This window comes from Bufo bufo, chromosome 4 (genome assembly GCF_905171765.1).
Source record: "Bufo bufo chromosome 4, aBufBuf1.1, whole genome shotgun sequence".
Classification (NCBI taxonomy): domain Eukaryota; kingdom Metazoa; phylum Chordata; class Amphibia; order Anura; family Bufonidae; genus Bufo; species Bufo bufo.
Genome location: NC_053392.1, coordinates 350,240,334 through 350,264,979, shown reverse-complemented (window position 1 = coordinate 350,264,979; position 24,646 = coordinate 350,240,334). Strand labels below are relative to the sequence as shown.

Below are 24,646 nucleotides of genomic sequence, written 5' to 3'. Positions count from 1 at the left end.
TTTTTATTTACTCCCCAAATTAATGTGGATGTCACCAATTTTACCCCTTAAGTTTTTTTCATTTATTTGTGGACGATAAAGTCCTGGAATTAATTGTGCAGCAAACAAACCTGCACGCCACACAGTTTGCTGTACAACAACCCACGTCTATTAGCACAACCGGCTACACTTGCGGTCAGTCTGTATGAGGGCAGAGACTCCCAACTTAACCCCAAAGGCTGCCCCGAAAATATTGGGACATCGGGAAAAATTGTGTGGGATCTATTGGCGCCATTCCTACACAAAGGGTACCACGTGTACACCGATAATTTTTACACTAGTTCACCACTTTATAAATCCCTCCATGCTGCAAACACAGGGGCTTGTGAGACAGTTCATAACAATAGAGTGGGATACCCACAACCGCTGGTGTCCAAGCGTTTGGAGAAAGGAGCATCCTTCACCCTTGCAAGTGACCATCTGCTTGCAGTGAAGTGGAAGGACAGGAAGGATGTCTAAATGCTGACCACCGTGCATGCAGACACCACAGTGGCAGTTAGGGAGAGGGGGGCTACTGCTGACAAATACAAACCGGTCTGTGTGACAGATTATAATAAATTTATGGGAGGTGTAGACCTCTCGGACCAGGCGCTTCAACCCTACCTGAAAAAACAGGGCCTGGTATAATAAGGTAGCAATCTACCTCATTCAAATTGCTACCTATAAAAGTTTTGTGTTATTTAAAAAGGCCCAAGGAACCCTCAACTCGAGTTCCAGGAGAAGGTGGTTGAGAGTCCCCCGCACCAGGGCAAGCCTTTGAATCTGAGGATGTTCGAAGGCTTTCAGAACGTCACTTCCCTCACCCCGTCCCTGCCACTACCAGCAAGACATATCCTCAGAAACGATGCCGGGTGTGTAGCAAACACGGAAGGAGGAGGAAAACCCGAATTTACTGCCCCAATTGCCCATCACAACCAGGCCTCTGCAATTACCCCTGTTTTGAGACGCAATCATGGGATGGGTTGTGGAGCAAATTTTTTTTTCCAGACATTGGAACAAATTTTCCTAATAAAATTTTTTATGACTATGTCCTGCCACACAAAGCTGTTAATTCCATTCACATTACTGTATCATGATTTTTATTTTTTGTAGGATCTCTAATGATTGAGTTGTTCCTCACCAGTACACTAAGGGCTTGTACACTAAGGGATGTCTAGAAATCCTGACATCATTTTGGGAATTAGTGATCCATTACTGTTCCTACAGACGGTTCTGGACACTGTCCTTTTATATATTCTGTAGGTGACTGATTGATTGTGTGCATAGCGGTTTCTACCTTGCTGGGCAGGGGCCTGTTATGTTGCACCGTGTCACTTAGCACGTTCGTCTCTCATATAGGGATTGATGGGGCTAAGGAGACGTTGTACGACCAGTCACTGTCCTTGAGTGCCAGCTTGTCATTATAGCCCTATCGGTGTTCCTGTATCTTGTAAACAAACTGGAATTTGTAACATAGTTAGAGACATTTTGCTCCCTTTTTTTTGACTTGTTGGCTTTCACTACAGTTCAGTTTTTTCTCCCTTTTTTTTCAGTTTGGCGAGACATAGTCATATGTACAGGCAAATGCCTTTTTAGAAATCTGCCTCCCTTATAAGTGCACAGCTTCACTTCTCATCTGTATGCTCCACAAAGATAAGAATGTGGCGGATTGTTAAGACAGTAACAGGGTTACAAACATTAATAAGGAAGGTGCACTACTGTGGATGCAAACAAAAAAGTCTGACTAAACCCTCAAACTGGTGTTAAAATTGAGAATTTAGCCAATATATCCTTATATGAAGAAAATATCTGAGCCCGAGCACCGCGCCAAGGTATCTCAAGTAGCTCGGGACCTAACGCTAACCTACCTGTGCCATATGGGCAATACCAGGAGCCAGTGGGAGAATTACAGGAGCGTAAGGTCCGACTCACGGCAAACTCCCAGTTACCTCCAGCATGTAACCATGCTTGCAATGGGAGGAGGCTGTGAGTCCCACCCAAGACTGACTGATAAGGCCAGGCCTCACAGGTGCACCTAAATGTTAGCTGTGGATGAAAATCAGGCACATTTAAATATGGAGTCCAAACATATCTATATACAAACTACAAAATATGGCGTGGTGTCAAAAGGCAGGAAGTACTCAACCCCATATGCAGTTGTGCATTTATTGTTTGTACAGTGGATATAAAGTCTACACACCCCTGTTAAAATGTCAGGTTTCTGTGATGTAAAAAAATTAGACAAGGAAAAATAATTTCAGAACTTTTTCCACCTTTAATGTGACCTATAAACTGTACCACTCATTTGAAAAACAAACTGAAATATTTTAGGTGGAGGGAAGAAAAAAAACTAAACTAAAATAATATAGTTGCATAAGTGTGCACACCCTCTTATAACTGGGGATGTAGCTGTGTTCAGAATTAAGCAATCACATTCCAAATCATGTTAAATAGGAGTCAGCATACACCTGCCATCATTTAAAGTGCCTCTGATTAACCCCAAATAAAGTTCAGCTGCTCTAGTTGGTCTTTCCTAAAATTTTCTTAGTCGCATCCCACAGCAAAAGCCATGGTCCACAGAGAGCTTCCAAAGCATCAGAGGGATCTCATTGTTAAAAGGTATCAGTCAGCAGAAGGGTACAAAATAATTTCCAAGGCATTAGATATACCATGGAACACAGTGAAGACAGTCATCATCAAGTAGAGAAAATATGGCACAACAGTGACATTACCAAGAACTGGACGTCCCTCCAAAGATGATGAAAAGACGAGAAGAAAACTGGTCTGGGAGGCTACCAAGAGGCCTACAGCAACATTGAAGGAGCTGCAGGAATATCTGGCAAGTACTGGCTGTGTGGTACATGTGACAACAATCCCCCGTATTCTTCATATGTCTGGGCTATGGGGTACAGTGGCAAGACGAAAGCCTTTTCTTATATAGAAAAACATCCAAGCCAGGCTACATTTTGCAAAAACACATCTGAAGTCTCCCAAAAGCATGTGGGAAAAGGTGTTATGGTCTGATGAAACCAAGGTTGAACTTTTTGGCCATAACTCCAAAAGATATGTTTGGCCCAAAAACAACACTGCACATCACCAAAAGAACACCATACCCACAGTGAAGCATGGTGGTGGCAGCATCATGCCAAGGGGCTGTTTTTCTTCAGCTGGAACTGGGGCCTTAGTTGGGCTAGAGGGAATTATGAACAGTTCCAAATACCAGTCAATATTGGCACAAAACCTTCAGGCTTCTACTAGAAAGCTGAACATGAAGAGGAACTTCATCTTTCAGCATGACAATGACCCAGTATACAGTCGTGGCCAAAAGTTTTGAGAATGACACAAATATTAGTTTTCACAAAGTTTGCTACTAAACTGCTTTTAGATCTTTGTTTCAGTTTTTTCTGTGATGTAGTGAAATATAATTACACGCACTTCATACATTTCAAAGGCTTTTATCGACAATTACATGACATTTTTGCAAAGAGTCAGTATTTGCAGTGTTGGCCCTTCTTTTTCAGGACCTCTGCAATTCGACTGGGCATGCTCTCAATCAACTTCTGGGCCAATTCCTGACTGATAGCAACCCATTCTTTCATAATCACTTCTTGGAGTTTGTCAGAATTAGTGGGTTTTTGTTTGTCCATCCGCCTCTTGAGGATTGACCACAAGTTCTCAATGGGATTAAGATCTGGGGAGTTTCCAGGCCATGGACCCAAAATGTCAACGTTTTGGTCCCCAAGCCACTTAGTTATCACTTTTGCCTTATGGCACGGTGCTCCATCGTGCTGGAAAATGCATTGTTCTTCACCAAACTGTTGTTGGATTGTTGGAAGAAGTTGCTGTTGGAGGGTGTTTTGGTACCATTCTTTATTCATGGCTGTGTTTTTGGGCAAAATTGTGAGTGAGCCCACTCCCTTGGATGAGAAGCAACCCCACACATGAATGGTCTCAGGATGCTTTACTGTTGGCATGACACAGGACTGATGGTAGCACTCACCTTTTCTGCTCCGGACAAGCCTTTTTCCAGATGCCCCAAACAATCGGAAAAAAGCTTCATCGGAGAATATGACTTTGCCCCAGTCCTCAGCAGTCCATTCACCAAACTTTCTGAGAAGATCAATCTGTCCTTGATGTTTTTTTTGGAGAGAAGTGGCTTCTTTGCTGCCCTTCTTGACACCAAGCCATCTTCCAAAAGTCTTCGCCTCACTGTGCGTGCAGATGCGCTCACACCTGCCTGCTGCGATTCCTGAGCAAGCTCTGCACTGGTGGCACTCCGATCCCGCAGCTGAATCCTCTTTAGGAGACGATCCTGGTGCTTGCTGGACTTTCTTGGACGCCCTGAAGCCTTCTTAACAAGAATTGAACCTCTTTCCTTGAAGTTCTTGATGATCCTATAAATTGTTGATTGAGGTGCAATCTTAGTAGCCACAATATCCTTGCCTGTGAAGCCATTTTTATGCAACGCAATGATGGCTGCACGCGTTTCTTTGCAGGTCACCAATGGAAGAATAATGATTTCAAGCATCACCCTCCTTTTAACATGCCAAGTCTGCCATTTTAACCCAATCAGCCTGACATAATGATCTCCAGCCTTGTGCTCGTCAACATTCTCACCTGAATTAACAAGACGATTACTGAAATTATCTCAGCAGGTCCTTTAATGACAGCAATGAAATGCAGTGGAAAGGTTTTTTTGGGATTAAGTTAATTTTCATAGCAAAGAAGGACTATGCAATTCATCTGATCACTCTTCATAACATTCTGGAGTATATGCAAATTGCTATTATAAAAGCTTAAGCAGCAACTTTTCCAATATTTATTTAATTCTCAAAACTTTTGGCCACGACTGTACATCCAAATCAACAAAGGAATGGCTTCACCAGAAGAAGATTAAAGTTTTGGAATGTCCCAGCCAGAGCTTAGACCTGAATCCCATTGAAAATCTGTGGGGTGATCTGAAGAGGGCTGTGCACAGGAGATGCCCTCGCAATCTGACAGATTTGGAGTGTTTTTGCAAAGAAGAGTGGGCAAATCTTTGCAAGTCAAAATGTGCCATGCTGATAGACTCATACCCAAAAAATTATTTATCTTTGTCTCATTTTTTACATCACAGAAACCTGACATTTTAACAGGGGTGTGTAGACTTTTATATCCACTGTATATAGATATGTTTGGAGGTATGCCGGATCTGGCATTAATTTCCATTGAAATGTATTAATGCCGGATCCGGTACCAAGTGTTCCGGAAAAACAGATCCGGTTTCCCGGTCTGCGCATGCGCAGACCTTTAAAAATGCAAAAAAAATAAAAATACCGGATCCGTTCTTCCAGATGACACCGGAGAGATGGATCCGGCATTTCAATGCATTTGTCAGACGGATCCGCATCCGGATCCGAAAACAAATGCTATCCGTTTGCACATGGATTTCCGGATCCGGTAGGCAGTTCCGCCAACGGAACTGCCTGCAGGAATCCTCTAATGCTAGTGTGAAAGTACCCTAAGTCTCCTAAATAAAATAAAAAGGTAAAAGTTTTTTGTAAGTGCAGCCAAAATAAAGTAAAGATGTGGAAATATATTTCTGATAAAAATATTTAGAATTTACGAATGTATGTGAAATATTGCAGTTGAAAATAGGAAAATATGCCAATATTCACAAATTTTCATAGATTTTTATTTTTTTTTAAATAAAGATACGCATATTTTATCGGTAAAATGTTACCACCTAAGTAAAGGACAATATGTGATGAGAAAACAATGTCAGAATTAGGCCTTATGCACACGACCGTGCCGTTTTTTTTTGCGGTCCACAAAAAACGGAAGCCGTCCGTGTTGCCTTCCGCAATTTGCGGAACGGAACGGGCGCTGGCAATATAAATGCCTATTCTTGTCCACAAAAAAATGTCCAATCCCTTTTTTTTTATATTTTACTGTTCATTGCCCCCTGCACCCACTGTGGATGGAGGGCTTACCGCAGCAGCCAGCTCCATACAATTGTAGGTGCATAGAGCTGTACATGTAAGAGGCTGACCCTACATCTAACATATGAGATGTCAGGAAGGGTTTGTGCTACAGCAGTAAGGCCTCTTTCACACGAACGTTTATTTTTTTTTCGTTTTGCAGGCCGTTTTTTGCGTTCCGTATACAGAACCATTCATTTCAATGGGTCCGCAAAAAAACAGAATGTACTCTGTATGCATTCCATTTACGTATCTCCGTTCCATGCAAAGATAGAACATGTCCTATATTTGGACGCAAATCACGTTCCGTGGCTCTATTAAAGTCAATGGGTCCGTCAAAAAAACGGAATGCATACGGAAATGCATCCGTATGTCTTCCGTATCCGTTCCGTTTTTTGAGGAACCGTCTATTGAAAATGTTATGCCCAGCCCAATTTGTTCTATGTAATTACTGTATATGCCATACGAAAAAACGGAACCACAACGGAAACAAAAAACGGAACAACGGCTCTGTGAAAAACGGACCGCAAAACACTGAAATAGTGTGAAAGAGGCCTAACACATAAAAAACTATATAGGTTTGGTATGGCTGCATTTGTACCAACCCCCAACATAAAGTTAACATGCCATTTATACCACAAGTTAAATTACATAGTAAATTGCCCCAGAATACTGGCACTGGAAATGACAACCCATCCCGCAAAAAACAAGCACTCAAATAGCTACCTAAGAAAGAAAAAAAACGAAAAAAGGCACAACTTTCGGAATGCGGAAACGCTACTGCCTGAGGTAACATGTCGGTAATAGAGCCAGTCAGTAGCATAACGCGCGCTGTCAATGCCCACTATGGCCGCCTCACAACCCCCGGCTCACCGCTAACCCCGCCCCTCACGCTGTCAAGCGCCTCTCCGTGTGTTTGTCCCCGCCCAGACGTCAGAGGAGACCTCCCTCTACCCCTCGGGGTGGAGCTTCGCTGCTATGGCGCGCCGTTGCCATGGTAGCGCAGACGCTCTCTACAGCCGGGAGCTCGCTGCTCCCCGCGCACCCGGTCAAGTGCCCTGCTCAGCTGCCCAGGACATCGGCCACCACTGGGCCACACTAGGAGGACAGGCAGGAGACAGACGCCAGAGCAGGGGACAAAAGGCACAATAAGGTACGGTGGTAGCTGGGAGTTTCTGGACTACCCCTTTAAATACCCCTTTGCACATAGTCCACCATCCATGAACATACACATATACATGAATCTGCTAAATAGTATGTGACAGAGCACACATCCCTCCATGTCTGCCCTGGCGCCCCCCTTATTTCTCTGCTCATTGATTGGATGTTCATGCTGACTGTGCCTGTGTGCTGGGAGGGGGAGTGGAAGCAGTGCTTGCCTCAGTCACTGTGCACAGGCACATCCTCAGGCTGCCCATCAGCACATTGCTCTGTCCTAATTCATATACCATTGTGGCTGTCTTGCCTCTGGAGTGTCATCACCGTCTCACCCTCCCTGACTGTTTCCTAGGGGGGAGGTAAAAAAGGATTGGAAGACGTGAAGATGGCGACAGGGATGAGCTGGCATCAGCAACAGCATTACTACGGCGGAGGGGCTTCTACCAGTACTGCCAAGTTCGTGCCCTCCTCTCCGGGGATGATGGCACATCAAGCTGGACTGAGTATGGAGTACACTGCAGAACTGCACCTTAAGATGAGCAAGAAGATCGCGCAGCTGACTAAGGTAAGCAGAAGGGGTTAATGCCGCTGGAATGCATAGTAGCGTCGGCCTCTACGGCGCTGCCTCCTAATGCCATTCATGAATGGTGAGCTGATATCATCCTGAGCTTGCTGATGAATGATTGCCGTGTTTCCTTGTGCAGTGTCAGTGAGAATCTGTGGACAGGAGTTCATCATAGTAAGTGGGAACTTGTACCAATCATCTATTATATGAGCTGTCTCTACCAGCGCCGCGCCATATCGCTTGGAGTTTACAGTAATTGTTTGTGCTTTTTTTGACTGTCCCCTCTCTGGAAATAACTTCCATCTAGGGTGATATTTGTCACTGGAAGTCTTGCGTCAGTAATGGCATTGAGTGATGCCAACTTAGTGCAGAACGGATGCGGACCCATTCTGCGGACTTGTGAATGGAACCTAAAGGGGTTTTCCGAGGGGTTTTATATCATCAGTATCAGATCAGCAGGGGTCCGACACCCAGCACCACCTCCGGGGTGCACCGAGCCTTTCTGCTGCCTGAGGTGAAAACTGAAATGCCCCCCCCCCCCCCCATGCCAGTTTCTTAACCTAATCCCTTTGCCACAATGAAAGCGCTCATTGCCCATGGTGCTTCCGCTGCCTTAGGCGATCGCCTCACCTGGCCTCATTGGTGGTGCACCCCTGACGATCAGCAGTTTGAGGAGGTCGCAGTACTAGGGAAGCGCTGCTCCTTTCTCACAGCTCTCCAAGCACAGCGCTCTACATGGTATAGTGGCTCTTTTTAGTATTACAACACAGCTCTATTTACTTGAATGGGACTGAGCTGCGCCTAGGTCATGTGACCGATGAACGTGACGCCAGTGGCTTAATAATAGGCACAGCGCTCACAGCAGTGCCGCGTCCTCCTTAAACAGCTGATTGGCGGGGGTGTTGGGAGTCGGACCTCAGTATAAAACACTTGGACAACCCCTTTAACTATATACGTCTCCTATCCACAGGACATATGATAAATAATCTCTAGGGGTCTGACCCCTGGGACCCCCAGCAATCATGAGAACGGGAGTCCCTGAGTCTCGTGTGTGAATGGCTGATCGCTGTACTTGGTCGTCTCTCAGTTCTCTAGAAATTAACGGATTGGTGGTCCCGCACGCGCAACAAATGTCCATTCAAACAGGGACTCCCATTCTCATAACTGGTGGGCTATCACCTATTATAAGCCCTTTATAGAAATGTATACTAGGCGGTATTGTTTTTACTCTATTTACTTGTTTTCATAGTCGGCTACGCTTTGGAATACAGGTGGAGGCCAACATATCCCGGTCATTGAGGGGTTAAGTCTATGCACGTAGTGGTGTAAATGCTAGGAGATTCTTCAGACGTATAAGCAGATAGCGCCCCCGAGACCTGGTGTGAATTGTGCTAATGGAGCAGAGTATTAGGGAGAATTGAAGGCTCTCTGTGGAATACACTGCAGATTACAGGCTTCCACAGCACACCATTCACAGACTATAGATCTCCCTACTTAATGACAGATTAGTAGAGCAACCGCTGGGATGTTTGAAATCTGCAAAATGCTTTGCTTCATTTTATTGCTGTGGAGCAAATCCAGAAATATTGTTATGAGTTCATGCACACGACTGTGATCGTCTCAGGAAACACGGTCCATGTGTCTGCCAGATCTCCTGGGCCGGCCGCGGCTTCCCCGATCAACTCACTGTATCTTAGGTGTTTTATGATATCAGATCGCAGAATCCAGTCCTGGCTGCAGCAGTGACATTCTGTACACACCAGGTCACCACTGCAGCCAATCACCGGCTTCGGCAGTCACATCCCATATACTGTTGAGGTTGGTGATTGGCTGCACGGTGACAAGGTGTGTATGGAACATCCAGCCAAGAAGATGATGTCAGCGCTGGAGAGTAGGGGTATGACGTTGTGTTATTTTATGACATTTAATGTAGCTTCCCCCTTTAAATTTGAGATCTTATTTTTTATTATACCATTTCCAAATCTCACCACGTGAGGAGACCCTAATGAAAAGAGGACATTTCCTGGTATTATTTTACATACCGTGAATAAGCCTGGCCCATTTGGGATTGTCTCATGAAGATTTTTATTTTATCACCTATATAGCGCTCATATATTCTGCTGCCCTTTACAGCCATTACTATTTCTTGCTGCCCCCAGTAGAGCTCACAATCTAAATGATATGTCTTCGGAGGGTGGGAGGTAACCCACAAACTCCATGCAGATGTTGTCCTTGACCACGGAGCTACCTGTACCAGGATGCCCTGTCTATATTCTCTAATACGGCATATGGACATCATGGTGGGGGGAGGTCCTCTGCTAGGAGCCCTTTTATGAGTCATTGTATTACACGACCATTCATCTAAATCAAGGATGGTCAACCTGCGGCCCTCCAGCTGTTGTAAAACTACAACTCCCACAATGTCCTCCTGTAGACTGATAGCTGTAGGCTGTCCGGGCATGCTGGGAGTTTTAGTTTTGCAACATCTGGAGGGCCGCAGGTTGGGCATCCCTGATCTAAATAGTCACCATGTAATACTACATTTCACCTGCAGGGGAAAAGCCTGACTTCCTGCAGCGTCTCCTGGCCTTGAGCGGGATCGGGGGCGTTACCCCAAGGGCTGCCTTTTGAGACCATTGATCTGTCTCCTGGGTGAATTGACTTGATGTCATGTAGGTGCAGAGCCTCCTATCTCTTCAGGACAGGGGAGAGCTTTGTGTGATACACCTGGCTTCCCCGCTGGAATGCTGAAGTCACAGGAGACCAGTTCCTGCCTGTCCTTTATCAGGGAAGATGGAGACTTGTAGACGGCCCTATTGTGTGCTGATAAACATGGTCATGCAGCGTGCACACAGCGTTGGATTATACGCCGTATATCCCAACACATTTATAGGAATCTTGGGGAGACGGGCGCTGATTTGTATGAATGCACATTAGCCAGAAGGGAAATCTTCGCCGTCTTCCCATCCAGGCTCAGCTCGGGGGGCTCTTACTCAAATGCACAAATTATGCTGGCAGTGGAAGGAAACCCAGATTAATCGAGAAATGTTAATATATGTAAAGCCGAAGCGGCTGATTTATCCATATACCGGTCCACCACTTCATTAATATTACTGTATGTGGTTAAATATAGACCCGTATTAGATTGGACGAGCGCCCTTCACATTCTGACATCATCCTGTCAGACACTATGACCTAGATATATCAAGGGTACTAAGCATTAGCTCTTATTAACTCCGCGCAGGAGCAATGGCAGACCGTCTCTTAAAGGGTTTCTGTCACCAGAATTAACCCTATTAAACTAGCTGACATTAGTGATGTGCTAATGTCAGCTGAACCTGACTAGCCTATTCCTACTTTTATCTATGCCCCCATTACTCCAGAAATATAACTTTTAGTAATATGCTAATTAGCCTCTAGGAGCAGAGGGGCGTTGTTCCTGCTCCTAGAGGCCCCATTCTCTGGCCACGCCCTGCTACACTAGATTGACAGGGCCAGGCAGCGTTGGTCTCCTACTGCCAGCCCTGTCTGCCGTGTAAATCTCGCGCCTGCGCCGTCCCGTTCAGTATTCGGCGCAGGCACAGTGAGTGAAGGGCGCCCGCCGGCTTCCTCACTGCGCTTGCGCCGAATACTGAGCGGCGCGAGATTTCCACAGTGCACAGTGTAGCAGGGCGTCACCAGAGGTGGGAGACCGGAGCATATTATAAAAGTTATATTTCTGGAGTAACGGGGGCATAGATAAAAGCAGGAATAGGATAGTTAGGTTTAGCTGACATTAGCACATCGCTAATGTCAGCTAGCTTAATAGGGTTAAGACAGAAACCCTTTAAAGAGTCCTCCTCTGGTATCCACCACCTCTGCGGCTTTTCATTCCACTGGACTTTTGTAGTATAGCAGGTAATGCCATGAATCTGGATGACAGTATGCAGACCAAGTGGTGTCATTCATTAACCCCGTAGTGTCTGTTACTAAACAATATGAAAATGCATACATAGGCCTTCAGAGGCAAAGAAAGATTTATCAAACTGGTGTAAAGTAGAACTCGCGTAGGTGCCCATAGCAACAAATCCGATTCCACCTTTCATTTTCCAAAGGAGCTGTCCAAAATCAAAGATGGAAACTGATTGGTTGATATGGACAACTAAGCCAATTCTACTTTACACCAGTTTGATAAATGTACCCCAAAGTTTACATGTTACTTATTATAGCGTCACCTACTGATGGCATCAGTTCTGAGAATATGGAGAATTAGATGTTATATATAATAGATAGATAGAAGATATTAGATAGAAAAATAGATAGATGATAGAAGTGGAGAGCATAGCAGCCATAGCAGCACAATATATTATTGCCTGCCATAGACTGAGAGAAGCTTGATATACCATGGACTCCTTTATCCCCACCCTACCCAATTATTTCCCACTTCCTTTGGCAATGCTAAAATGTATTTAGTCCTGCCAATAAAGCTTATTTGATTTGATTTGATAGAAGATATTAGATAGATAGATGATAGATAGGAGATATTAGATAGATAATATGAGATAGATAGATGGATAGATAGATAGATATGAGATGGGAGATAGATGATACATAGGAGATATTAGATAGATAGATATTAGATAGATAGATAGATAGAAGATATTAGATAGATAGATATGAGTTAGATATATAGATATGAGATAGGAGATATTAGATAGATGATGGATAGGAGATAATAGATAGGAGATATTAGATAGATAGATAATATGAGATAGATAGAAGATATTAGATAGATATTAGATAGATAGATAGAAGATATTAGATAGATATTAGATAGATATTAGATAGATAGATATGAGATAGGAGATAGATGATACATAGGAGATATTAGATAGATAGATATGAGATAGATAGATAGAAGATATTAGATAGATAAATATGAGTTAGATAGAGAGATAATAGATAGATGGATAGATAGATAGATAGATAGATAGATAGATACAGAAGATATTAGATAGATGATATTAGAAGATATATAGGAGATATTAGATAGATAGATAGATATGAGCTAGATAGAAGATATTAGATAGGAGATATTAGATAGATAGATATGAGATTGATTGATTGATTGATAGATAGGAGATATTAGATAGATAGATAGATGATAGGAGATATATACACTGTAGAAGATATTAGATAGATATAAGATAGATACAGAAGATATTAGATAGATGATAGATAGTATATAAATACTTATACTAAATGTTAGATTTGTTACATGATTGTGCTATAAATTGTATATATTTAGAGGAGAGCGATTAACTATTGGTTGACCATTAAATAAGTTAACGGGGGAGATTTATCAAACTGGTGTAAAGTAGAACTGGCTTAGTTGCCCATAGCAACCAACCAGATTCCACCTTTTATCCAAAGGAAGTGTGAAAAATGAAAGGTGGAATCTGATTGGTTGCTATGGACAACTAATCCTTTTCTACGTTACACCAGTTTGATAAATCTCCCCCAACATTTAAAAAAAGGCTCAGCATGGTGTGAAATAATAAAAAAAAAAGCCAGTGTCGGACTGGGGTGCCTAAGGCCCACCAGTAAAATTAATTTTGTGGGCCCATTGTAAAGCTACATGCAGATATTACCTGCTTACACAGCAGTAGCAGGACACTACAAGATGCTGGATTATGGGGGTTGCTGCAGTGACTTCCCTGGGGAAAGAGGATACTGGCTGGCCTCTCTGTACCTAGAGGTCTCCTCCACCACCCAATATATGTGTAATAATAAACTGTGCGGTTTATTAAATAATATACCCAGTTTTATACAAACGTAGGCTGGTATCTGTAAGTAGTGCAGTCAGTCTACTGTGCCATGTGCCTCTTATGTAGGGGATAGGGGGACTAAGCGCCCATCTTGCTCAGGTGCCCACCGGCAGGGGCGGATAGGCCATAGTTTTTACAGGGAAATTTCCCAGGGGACCACCCAAGCCCCCATCTCTGCCGCTGGCTGGTTACATAATAAACTCTCAGTGGTAAATAACCCTGTGTGAATCAGGTACTTATGTACCCAGCCAGTGACATGCCCTCCTGAATTCAACTATGTCCCGCATCTCACCTCCTAAGCCCCCTGCTCAATATCTTAATCAGAGACAACTGGAAGAGAAGAAGAATGGCCGCTATTGATGGTCAGCTCAGAGGGACAGCTTTTGGGGCAATATATTGTGCGGCACTGTGGTATGTGGTATTCTGCGCTATGATATTGCTGACCCCCCTACCTTTGTTGCCGCTGTTCCTGTCAATTTAGACCCTCGTACAACATGGGCCACTTTTAAGTATTTTTTTTCCAGGGACACTTTAGGTTTCCAATCCGCCCCCCCACCGACCCGGGATTCACCTGTTCCCCTGTGGGCCAGTCTGAGCCTGAAAGAAGCCATACTCACTTTACCGATCTTCTGCTTCGCCTGTTCTAATGACTTCTGGTTCCCCTGCCGGTTTCTTGTCCCTCTCCAAACACAGGAAATGACCGCTCAGCCAATCACTGGCCTCAGAGCTGTCCTGCCTCAGCCAGGGTGATTGACCACATTGTCGAGAGGAACCAGCAAGCAGAGACCAGTGGGAAACCAGGAAGCATCAGAGTGGGAGCAGTGGGGGATTAGTGGATAAGTATGTTTAGATTATGTGGCAATGTGAACATTGAGGTGTGCAGTAAAGTCACGGGGAAGCAGGATAAAAGGGTTTTTGTGTGCACCAGGAGCGTGTCACCAAGGGGCCCGGCCTTGGTGGAGTAAAAGCCCCAGTTGAGGTGTCCACTAAAATAGTTGGGGGACACCATGTAGATAGTGTAGCTGGTTCAGCTAGTTCAGCGCAGGCTTTTACTAGGAACAGGCAATGTGTTGGGTGGGTGCCTGTTCCCCAGGTTCCAGTCCGGGACTTGAGCATGTTCATGTCCAGGGATCCTATTTACTCCTGCTACTGGATCTTGGGTGTGTCTCACTCTGGGGAGTGTGTTATCCGGAAACAGAGGCCTGTTAAGTCTCTGCGTGTGTGGTCTCAGCCGGGCTAGGCTGAGGGACCACGAGGCTAAGTGACAGCCTGCGGCACAAGGGTCACAAGGCCAGAGTCGGGAGGACTGCTGGACTACAATCCCCCAAAGGGATTTGTATTTGCTACAGCCTGGAGGCTGCTGGACTATTGGGCTGAGAAAGCCGCACCTGAGACAGTGTTTTAACTGTGATGTATAGGTGAGTCAGAGAGACACGTCATATGTTTAGTTAGAGCCTAGACGGGCAAGTGTTTATTATTTTGTGTGGCTGTCACACGCGATGAGTTGAAGCTGCGACTTCATAACCTGTTTTGCTGAAACGTCCGGAATAAAACACGAGTTTGGACATTCTACCCTTGTCTGGTAAGGTAATCTGTGATGGCGACCCCCTAAAAGTAAACGATCCCTTACAATTATCTTACACCATTTGGAGATTTTTTAAAAGATTGTAATTGTTCAGCCTTCTTTAATATGTGGAGAGAATGTACAAAGAGAGTATCATAATAAAAAAAAAAACTACCATTGCTTGGTATGAAGAATGTGCTTTCTAAAATGCAAATCATCAGAACGTGTTTAGTGCATTCAGAACGCTGGGAGATTTTAGCTCTGGAGCCTCCATATTTGTAAATGTAGTTCTTTGCTATAACACATGCTGTAACTCAAGAGCACAGCAGTTTAAGGAGTATAATGTATTCATAAATTCAAGTTACTGGACTATGGGTAGATGAATTTTTTGTTTTAATGAACAGAAATTATTTAATCATACATTGGCTGAAAGGGCTGAGTATATATTTGCTGTATTCATGGCTGCTGAGTCACATTGATCTATCTATCTATCCACATATGTATCATATGCTATGTTCTAAAAGGCCTATATTTATCTGAAAACAGTGATAACTAGCAGGGCTTCCCATCTCCACAGCCCTGATTTTGACATGCTGATATTGTATAATAGGTAGGTTATGGAAAGTAGACATCTGGTCTAGCAGAATGGCCCCTGATAAGCATTGTAAAGCAGGGCTCCATAGTAATAGTTGTACATCACTCCATGTGCCGCCATGGCATGGACATGAGTACAACCTCCATGCCATGTACAAGCAGGGGAGCACTTCATAAGCAGGAGCCTATTTAGAATACCACTCAACCATGTAATAAAGAACCTCTATAAAATGCACAAATGAAGAAAAAAGGACGACTTTAGTCCCGCACAGCTACTCCCGTTCAGAAGTCATAACCGTGTTGATTGACATATTTACACATGCTATATTATTGTAGTTGGCTTTTACAAACATACACTTTGATAGCTTATACATTTATTTTAATATGCAATTTTGTATTGACGTACGCATTTTTGTAATGTAGCATTAATGCTGTTAATACCATCAAAGTCTTTTTAAATACTGTTGTCATGTTGAAGATCGGTACAATATTGAAACACGTTGGCCCAGATTTCCTGATCCTGTAGATGGTGTAAACTTAGACAGGCAGTCTAGACCTGCATCAGATTACTCACAGGGGCTCTGGCTGGGTGATAAATCTGGTGAAGGAATAGACTCCAGCAAACCCCATTGAGAGCTATTATCCACAAATGGAGAAAACGTGGAACAGCGGTGAACCTTCCCAGGAGTGGCCGGCCTACCAAAATTACTCCAAGAGCAGAGTGACAACTCATCCAGGAGGTCACAAAAGAACCCAGAACAACATCTAAAGCACTGCAGGCCTCACTTGCCTCAGTTAAGGTCAGTGTTCATGATTCAACAATAAGAAAGAGACTGGGCAAAAATGGTATCCATGGGAGAGTTCCAAGCCGAAAATCACTGCTGACCAAAAAGAACACAAAGGCCCGTCTCCTATTTGCCAAAAACATCTTGATAATCCCTAAGCCTTTTGGGAAAATATTCTGTGGACTGACAAGACAAAAGTTTTTAGAAGGTGTGCATCCCACCACATCTAGCGTAAAACGAACACAGCATTTCAGAAAAAAGAACCACATCATACCGAAAGTCAAACATGGTGGGAGTAGTGTGATGGTCTGGGATGCTTTGCTGCTTCAGGACCTGGATGACTTGCTGTAATTGATGGAACCATGAATTCTGCTCTCTACCAGAAAGTTCTGAAGGAGAATGTCCGGCCACCAATTTGTGAACTTAAGCTCAAACATACTTGGGTTCTGAAGCAGGACAATGATCCGAAGCACACCAGCAAGTCCACATCTGAAAAAAAACTAAATGAAGGTTTTGGAGTGGGCTAGTCAAAGTCCGATTGAGATGTTGTGGCATGACCTTAAACAGGCCGTTCATGCTCAAAAATTCTCCAATGTGACTGAATTAAAACAATTCTGCAAAGAAGAAAGAGTCAAACTTTCTCCACAGAGATGTGAAAGACTCATAGCCAGTTAACCCAAACACTTGATTGCATTTGTTGCTGCCAATGGGGGTAGCTTTTTTTCCCTTTATAAATAAAATCATAATTTAAAAACTGTATTTTTGTATTTACTCAGGTTATCTTTGTCTGATATTCAAATTTGTTTCATAATTTGAAACATTTAAAGGGGTTTTCCCATCTCAGACAATGGGGGCATATAAGCACTGGTTCAACTATGAATGAAGGCTAAAAACCAAACCATCGTGCAATCATTTTTGTGTGGATTTGTGTTAGCGATAAAGGCCAGCACTCGTATGGTTAATTGGATGTAGACCGTTGCAGTGAGCACTGAGGCAGATCTGGGAGCAGATGATGAGATTGAGTTTGACACTGTTTGCTCTTCTATAATTACAAGGATATTGTTTCCTTGCTGTTGATAAGCGTCGGATTGGCCAATATTTCAATTAAATGACTTATTCAGTTCAGCGTGTAGCAGGTTAGAAGATAATGATTTGGTAATTCTGTCTGTGGGTTCCCATGATATACAGCACCCAGTAAGTGCACAGCAAAGCATGATGATTGCTTCTCTAATGAGTCATTGCACTGCAGCTTGCTGCTCATGGACACACCAGGGATACGCAGAAATGAGGCACTGATTTCAAGAATGAAAAGAAGGGTAATTGAACAGGTAAACGACAAAATATTAAAGGGGATCCGTCCCCAGATATAAATGACCTGGACCGATTCTATAGGCTGTTAATATGTCACTCTCTAAAATGTCACCGCTGCGGCCAATGATTGGCTGCAGTGGTCAGGTGTGACCCTGTCAACAAGACGTTGATTCCAAGAGACGTAGTAGTTTATGGAGTTGGGACTCAGTGAACCCCACCGCTGGCCCGGCCACTCTGAAGGGGTCTGATAAAAATGTTACAGTTAGATAACCCCTTTGAAGGGGTTATCCAATCCCTATAATGACCCCCAGAATGCCCGGGCCCCTCCTCTAGTGCATACTTACCTGCTCCCCAGCACCCTTGTCCCTCCGGATCCCTGCACTGCTGCATCTCCCCGTTGCGCGGATCAAAACATTCTGGTGATTGGGGGAGCAGCCAATAGCAGGCCGCGACGGTGACCAGCCTCCTTAGCATTGCAGGTGACATGAGATGCAGCGGCGGCCGTGCAGGGATCCGGAGGGACGCGGGTGCTGGGGAGAAGATAAGTATGCTCTAGAGGAGGGGACGGCGCGTCCTGGAAGTCATTATAGGGATTAGATAATCCCTTTAATTCTGAAAGCTCTCTGCTCCCTTAGGCTGGCTTCACATAATTCCGTTAGCATGTTCAGATGGAAGAACAGACTGCCAGAATTCACTGTATCCAGCGTATATGTCGGCTTTCTGCCGGACAACAAAATGCTACGCGCAACATTCTTTGTCCGCCCGAAAACTGGCATATATGGCTGAAAGCTGCCAAATCCCTGCCAGATGCCATTACAGTGAATGGAGAACTGGCAGTCCACGGTGTCATCCGGCTTTGCCAGATACTGTAAACTCCGGCAGTCCGTTCCACCGCCAGAACAGACTGCCTGAGTTTAAAAGCGCAGATGTGAACCCAGCCTTACAGGTAATGTTCCCTGTGTTCAAATAGCAGAGGAAGTATCTAAAATGGACCTATTAACAGTATGTAGAGCAGAGTGCCCAGAGGAGTAGGTCAGTGTTGGGCAGCTTCAGCTAGTAACGGCATAGCATGTTCAGGGATCTATATTTGCCTAGACTTTCCTTTAAAGGATAATTTGTCTTCATGATGAGACAAATGTATAAAATATAGTGAGCAAATAAATAGTTTTTTCCTTTTTGTTATCCGTTGCTGTCACATTTTTCTGTTTGCCTCTTGATTCATGTCATTATCCTTATTTTGGTTGCAGAGAACATGTATTTAATTAATAATAGATATTGCCGGGAAGACAAATGTGTGCAATTTGAAATGTTTATCATGTATTTTATTTTTCAGTTTCAAATTATATTTTTGAATAGTATTGGACATTATGCCAGGGGAGGTTTCAAGAGCTGGCAGCCTGGCCGCTGATTCACAATTTGGCTCTAGTCTACCTCTTTAGATGTGTCAATATCAATTTGATATGTATTAAAAATGCAATCTATTTGGGATTTCTGGGTTCCCCACAGTGGTTTTTCACCCTTCTCCAGCTGGGACCAATCAACATGACATGTGACCGCTGCAGCCAATTACTGACCTCAGTGGGGACGATATATCAGCACAGGAGTGGCAGGAGATTGAGTATTTCAAATTTTATTAATTTATTGCATTATAGGCTTTTCGTATAAAAATTTGTGGGACTGGGAAAACCCTTTATTATCTACAAGCCTGCATGGTCATATAAACTAAACATGTTCCTTATTTTTCCTCCCTCCCATGTCCCTGTCAATCAGTGTGAGTTTTCTCCTATTGTAAGACAAGGTCCACTCAAATGTTTTACAGACACGTCCACATTTTGCATGTGTCACCCATCCTGATTATGGGTCTGACCTAAACTCACCGCCTCATAGATCCCTATAAAGCTGTAAGTTGGGGGTCTGTAAACTCGCGGTTGGACAGGGTTACTCGTGTGAAATACACATCATATGTCAATAATACACTTGTTTAGACCTGGCCTTACTCCCCATCTGGTTTCCAGCAATGCTTAGGGCAGTACAGGTTTCTGACAGGATTATTGAAACGTGTATTGAATTAGGATTGCACCAAGTATAGAAGTCTCTATACATTTTTCGATACTTTGATACCCATTTCGGTTCAATACTGACTTTGACATTTTGCAGTAGAAGGCTGTGGGGTGGAGAGAGAGCGCTGGGAGGAGTTCTCATTGACAACCCTGAGGAGGGAAGAAACCAGGACCTGCTTCTACCCTCATGTCAGACCGCTGAGCTGCTGATAAGAACATCCCGCTGGCATCAGAGCTTACAGGACAAGCACTAGGGGCGGGCCATGCCCCCTGTGTGCCCGCAGCTGGTGCCTTCTGCACTGCACCGCTTACCGTAACTTTGACCTCCATTTATTCCCAGCGGTCTCCCTTCACATGATATATAAGATATTGAGGTCCAAAATGTAGATGATATGGGGTGACTCCCTGTAGTACACTGTAATATACTTCTTCTGGTATCACTGCTCTCCATGTGGTGAGGAACTGAAGGGGATGGGATGTTTAGCATAGTGCAAAATTCTGAAGATCTGGGGGTAAGTGAGCTGGGGGTGTGGGAGGAGGAGAGCCCCAGTGTAACCCCCTTACCCCCATGTGGGGTGCCTGCAGCTTCTGCCCTACCTGAGCCGCATTTTTCAGGTCCAGTACTGTTAAAAGCAAATTTTCTGGACCCCACTCATCAAAAGGTGAATCAAGTCAATCTAGTGGCCATGATTTACTAGGAGGAGTGTAGTTGAATAAATTTTAGGGCGCAGATTTTACCAAAAACTAGTTAAAACTGTAAATAAATGCAGGCCCTTGTTCTTAGCTTTCTGCTGAATGAGAAGTGAGAATTATTCCTGGGACATGCTTCTCTGAATTATATTCTTCATTCTGTTGTCAATGGAAACTTTCTGAGACAAGAAATATAAGTGAATAAACCTAGTCAAACGTACTGTTTAGTATGTTGCTTCGTTTTAGAGGCAAGTTTTTTTATAAAAAGTTCCATTTTGCCAATGGATTTCTATCATGAAAAATGTTTCAAGATCAACACACAGCCGTTAGAGAATTTAATGCAAGTTGTACATGTTAGAACATGTTCACTAAACCTAAAAGATCCTAAGCAGACTATAAATATGGCAGTTGCGGCCAAAAAGTTTTTTACTTCAGTTTTTATGGTGGCAATTTGCATTAATTCTAGATTGTTATGAAGAGTGATCAAATAAATTGCAATTAATTGCAGTCATTCCTTGTCATGAAAATTAGCTTAAAGAGGACCTTTCACTAGTTTAAAAACGCTGGCCAATCGTAGCGCACAGCTCATAGCCTGTGAGTCCCAGGCTATGAGCTGTGCGCTACGATTGGCCAGCGATGCAGCAAGGGACAACCCTAATACAAAAACTCCGCCTCCGAGCTGCAGACACCGGAGCCTATACCGGGCGAACGGAGCGGTGCCCAGACATACTAGTAAGTGCAGGGGGACCCCTGGGCGCCGCTTTGCCCACTGATATAGTTAGTTTTTAGTTTTTAAACTAGTGAAAGGTCCTCTTTAATCACAAACCCTATTTCATTTCCACTGCATTTCAGCCCCGCCACAAAATGACCTGCTAACATTATTTCAGTTAGCATAGGAGAAAGTATTGACAAGGCAGCTGATATCACTGAATTAGAAGAGCAGACTGGTTGCTTTAAAAGTCCTGCTTGAAATCATTGTTTTCTTCTGTTAACCATGGTTACATTCAAGGAAACACTTGCAGTCATTATTGCTTTCCATCAAAAGTGCTTCACAGGCAAGGACATTGCTGTTTGGAAGACTGCACCTAAGTAAACTATTTATTGGATTATTAAGAACTCCAAGGAGAGAAGTTCATTTACTTTGAAGAACTCTTTAGGGTGCACAAGAGAGTCCAGCAACTGCCACAACCATCTCCTCAAGAAGATTCAGTTAGAGGGTCGGGTCATCACAGACAGCAGGTACCATAGAGAGGGATATCATTAAATTTCAGTGTATCAAAAAACCCTCTAAAATGTAACTTTTAATGATCATACAGATAAAATATAAAAAATTTAAAAACAACCCGCAGATTAAGTATTGGCTAAGCAAAAATAAATCATGCCCACGGGCATATGTGGGAACCAAAAGATAAACTAAAAGCATATCCAGTAGCAATATCAGTTCTGGTGCATCTTAGCACATAAGTTGACGTGCAGCCTCAACCAGGCAAGTCGGTTAACTTTTATTACTCATGGTTCAGTTTTACCGGGTATCAACTGAAGAATGGTCACCTTGAAGACGAGGTCGGGAGATAAAACTGTCCCTAGATTTCCCCTGCGGCTACCCCTACCTGCAAGCAGAGCACCTGACCCGAAATGGGTGACCCCACTTCTTCGTGGCTAAACCCTCTGATGTCACCTGTAAGGCCCTGGATGAGCACTTCATAAACTTTGTAAAAAAATAAATAAAAAAAACCTATCCCAACGCATTTCCCCAATATTTGTTATCATTGGTTCAATATTTGTTATCATTGGTTCTTCAGGGGACCAAAGTAAGAAGGTGGATAAAGTAATGATGAGGGCATCCTGATAATAATTTAAGCATCAGAAAGTGCTGATATATATACTCACTGAGTGATCAGGGTGGGGCACAAAATTTGCGCAGTCACTTGACACAAGTATATACGGTAGCGAATGCTGGTGATAATAATGGTAATAGTAATGCAGTCACTTTCCACATATGTCACTTCCAGCCAGCGGAACGCATACTTTCAGCTCCTATCTCCGTGCCGGAAGTGACGAGTCCAAGGTCTCGCAGGATCAGCGTCTTGGTTACTCAGAAGTAGGGGGATGTATTATGGCTAGATGTCAATGCTTTCCAAGCTGGAACACTAAACCATACTCCATCCCTATAGGGATTTACCAAGGATTACTGACAACGTTCCAGATAGGGGGTGTGTTGGCAGATTATTAATGCACCACCGGGTCGGGTCACCACCAGTGCAGAGCTTGCTCAGATATGCCAGCAGACAGGTGTGAGTTCATCTGCATGCACACTGAGGCAAAGGCTTTTGAAGGATAAATCCAGGAGCAATTTTGTGATGAACAATGTTTTTTCCAACATGATGACACACCATACCACAAAGCAAACAAGACGTTGACATTTTGGCTCTATGGCCAGGAAACTAACAAGATCTCAATCCCATTGAGAACCTGTGGTCAATCCTCAAAAAGCAGGTGGACAAACAAAAACACAGAAATTGTGATAAACTCTAAGCAACTCCAGTATGTAGTATTCAGTTAATGCTAGCTTATGCCAGCTCCAACGGCATCCAGCTCATGTTCAATGCACAGATGGATCCAAGGCCTCATCTCACTGCACATGCGCCAGATACCGCTGTAGTTGCTTGCTTGGCAGGGCTGTATGACCACTCACATGACTTCATAGGTAGCGCCTGCTACTTTATTTTTTCATCCCATATAACGCTATTGTGGCGGTTTAGGGGCTTCTTATTTGATGATAGGTTCCTATAAATTGTGGTGTATTATTTCAACACTCATTGACTGCTATGCTATAACCGAGTTTTCCTCTTTCTCTCTTCGATAATGTGCGATGTAATTTCGCTGTAGTAGTTATATAAGTGCCCTTGATTTTAGCGTTTGGCTAAGAGCTCGCATAAGTACTGTATGCTTGTGTGTGCCAGGAGAGTCTTAATTCAAAGCTACTTGGAAATTTCAATAACATGCTGAATTTTCATGTGGGATTTACAATGTCATGTACGAAAGGATTTCGTTTCCCATACAGAACTTGGCTTTTTTTTTAAGTATTTAACTCTTTTGCAGTTAAATCTGAAATATTTTTCACTGAATTGGAAGAGGAAAGAGGAGTTAAACACAGATGCTTCATAAAATATGGTGGCAGACTTTTCCGAAGTTCATTTTTACCTGAGGAATGAATAAATTGAAGAGCCAAATGGCAAAGTAGTGATTTTGTGCTGAGCAAAATGTCTCAATGCATATTTAGCAGATATTGGTTTGTTGTAGTCATGCCCCTTGAATACATCAGCCCAGTTTCAAAACTTTAAAAGGTTAACCAAAACAGTAAATGCAGAATGCAGAGACCTGCAGAGCCATTTGGATCCATCTTTCAGACCAGGAATTGTGACTATGGCCTCTACATGTTGTTCTGAATATTATTTCAGCGCTGACATTCAAACTGTTTCCTCTATTTGTAGAACTACTTGTGTTCTTGTCTACTGACTAGTCTTCTTCACAGTCTCCTGGCTTTGACTCCTTGGTTTGTTTCTGAATTAACTCCTTGTCTACTGAGCTACCCATTCTTCTGTTATTTCTGCACTGACATTCAAACTGTTTCCTCTATTTGTAGAACTACTTGGTTGAGTGTCTACATCGCTATCTTTTAAATACTGGAATAGCGCCATACTCCACTTGTTCTACCATACTGTCATGAACACTTCCATGCATTTACCCAAATGAAATCACCATACAGTGCCCAAATAAAACTGCTATACATTGGCCACTTAAAGGGATTGTCTGCTTTTTACTGTTGATGAGCTAACTTCAGGATAGATCAGCCATCTCAGATCTGCGGGGGTCCAATTCCCACCACCCCTCGCCGATCAGCTATATGAAAAGAAGGCAGCGCTCATGTGATCACTGCTTTCTCTGCTCTGTTTACCTGCTCGACCTCAGCAATTGCAGTGATGAGCAGGTATAATTACAAGTATGGCGTCTCCTTTCACTTTTATGGGATGGCTCTGTAGTATTTACTAGAACAGAAAGAGCCGTCTCATAGAAGTAAATGAAGACTCCATACATGTAATTCCACTCCTCACTGCTGCATGTCGACGGCGA

At 43.5% G+C, this 24,646-nt stretch overlaps 1 protein-coding gene across 2 annotated transcripts in view; it reads left to right on the top strand.

Annotated features, from left to right (window-relative positions):
* Positions 1–7,008: 7,008 nt before the first annotated feature.
* The window catches only part of FAM184A (family with sequence similarity 184 member A), a 195,777-nt gene continuing 178,139 nt past the window's right edge, over positions 7,009–24,646 (top strand). The window contains exons 1-2 of one of the 2 annotated variants that reach the window (XM_040428932.1): positions 7,009–7,131; positions 7,489–7,701. In XM_040428932.1, coding sequence (XP_040284866.1) covers positions 7,522–7,701 — 180 coding nt within the window. In that variant the 5' untranslated portion in view covers positions 7,009–7,131; positions 7,489–7,521. Of the gene's footprint in view, positions 7,132–7,488; positions 7,702–24,646 lie in introns of those variants that run through there. The other variant, XM_040428931.1, reaches the window with a different exon arrangement.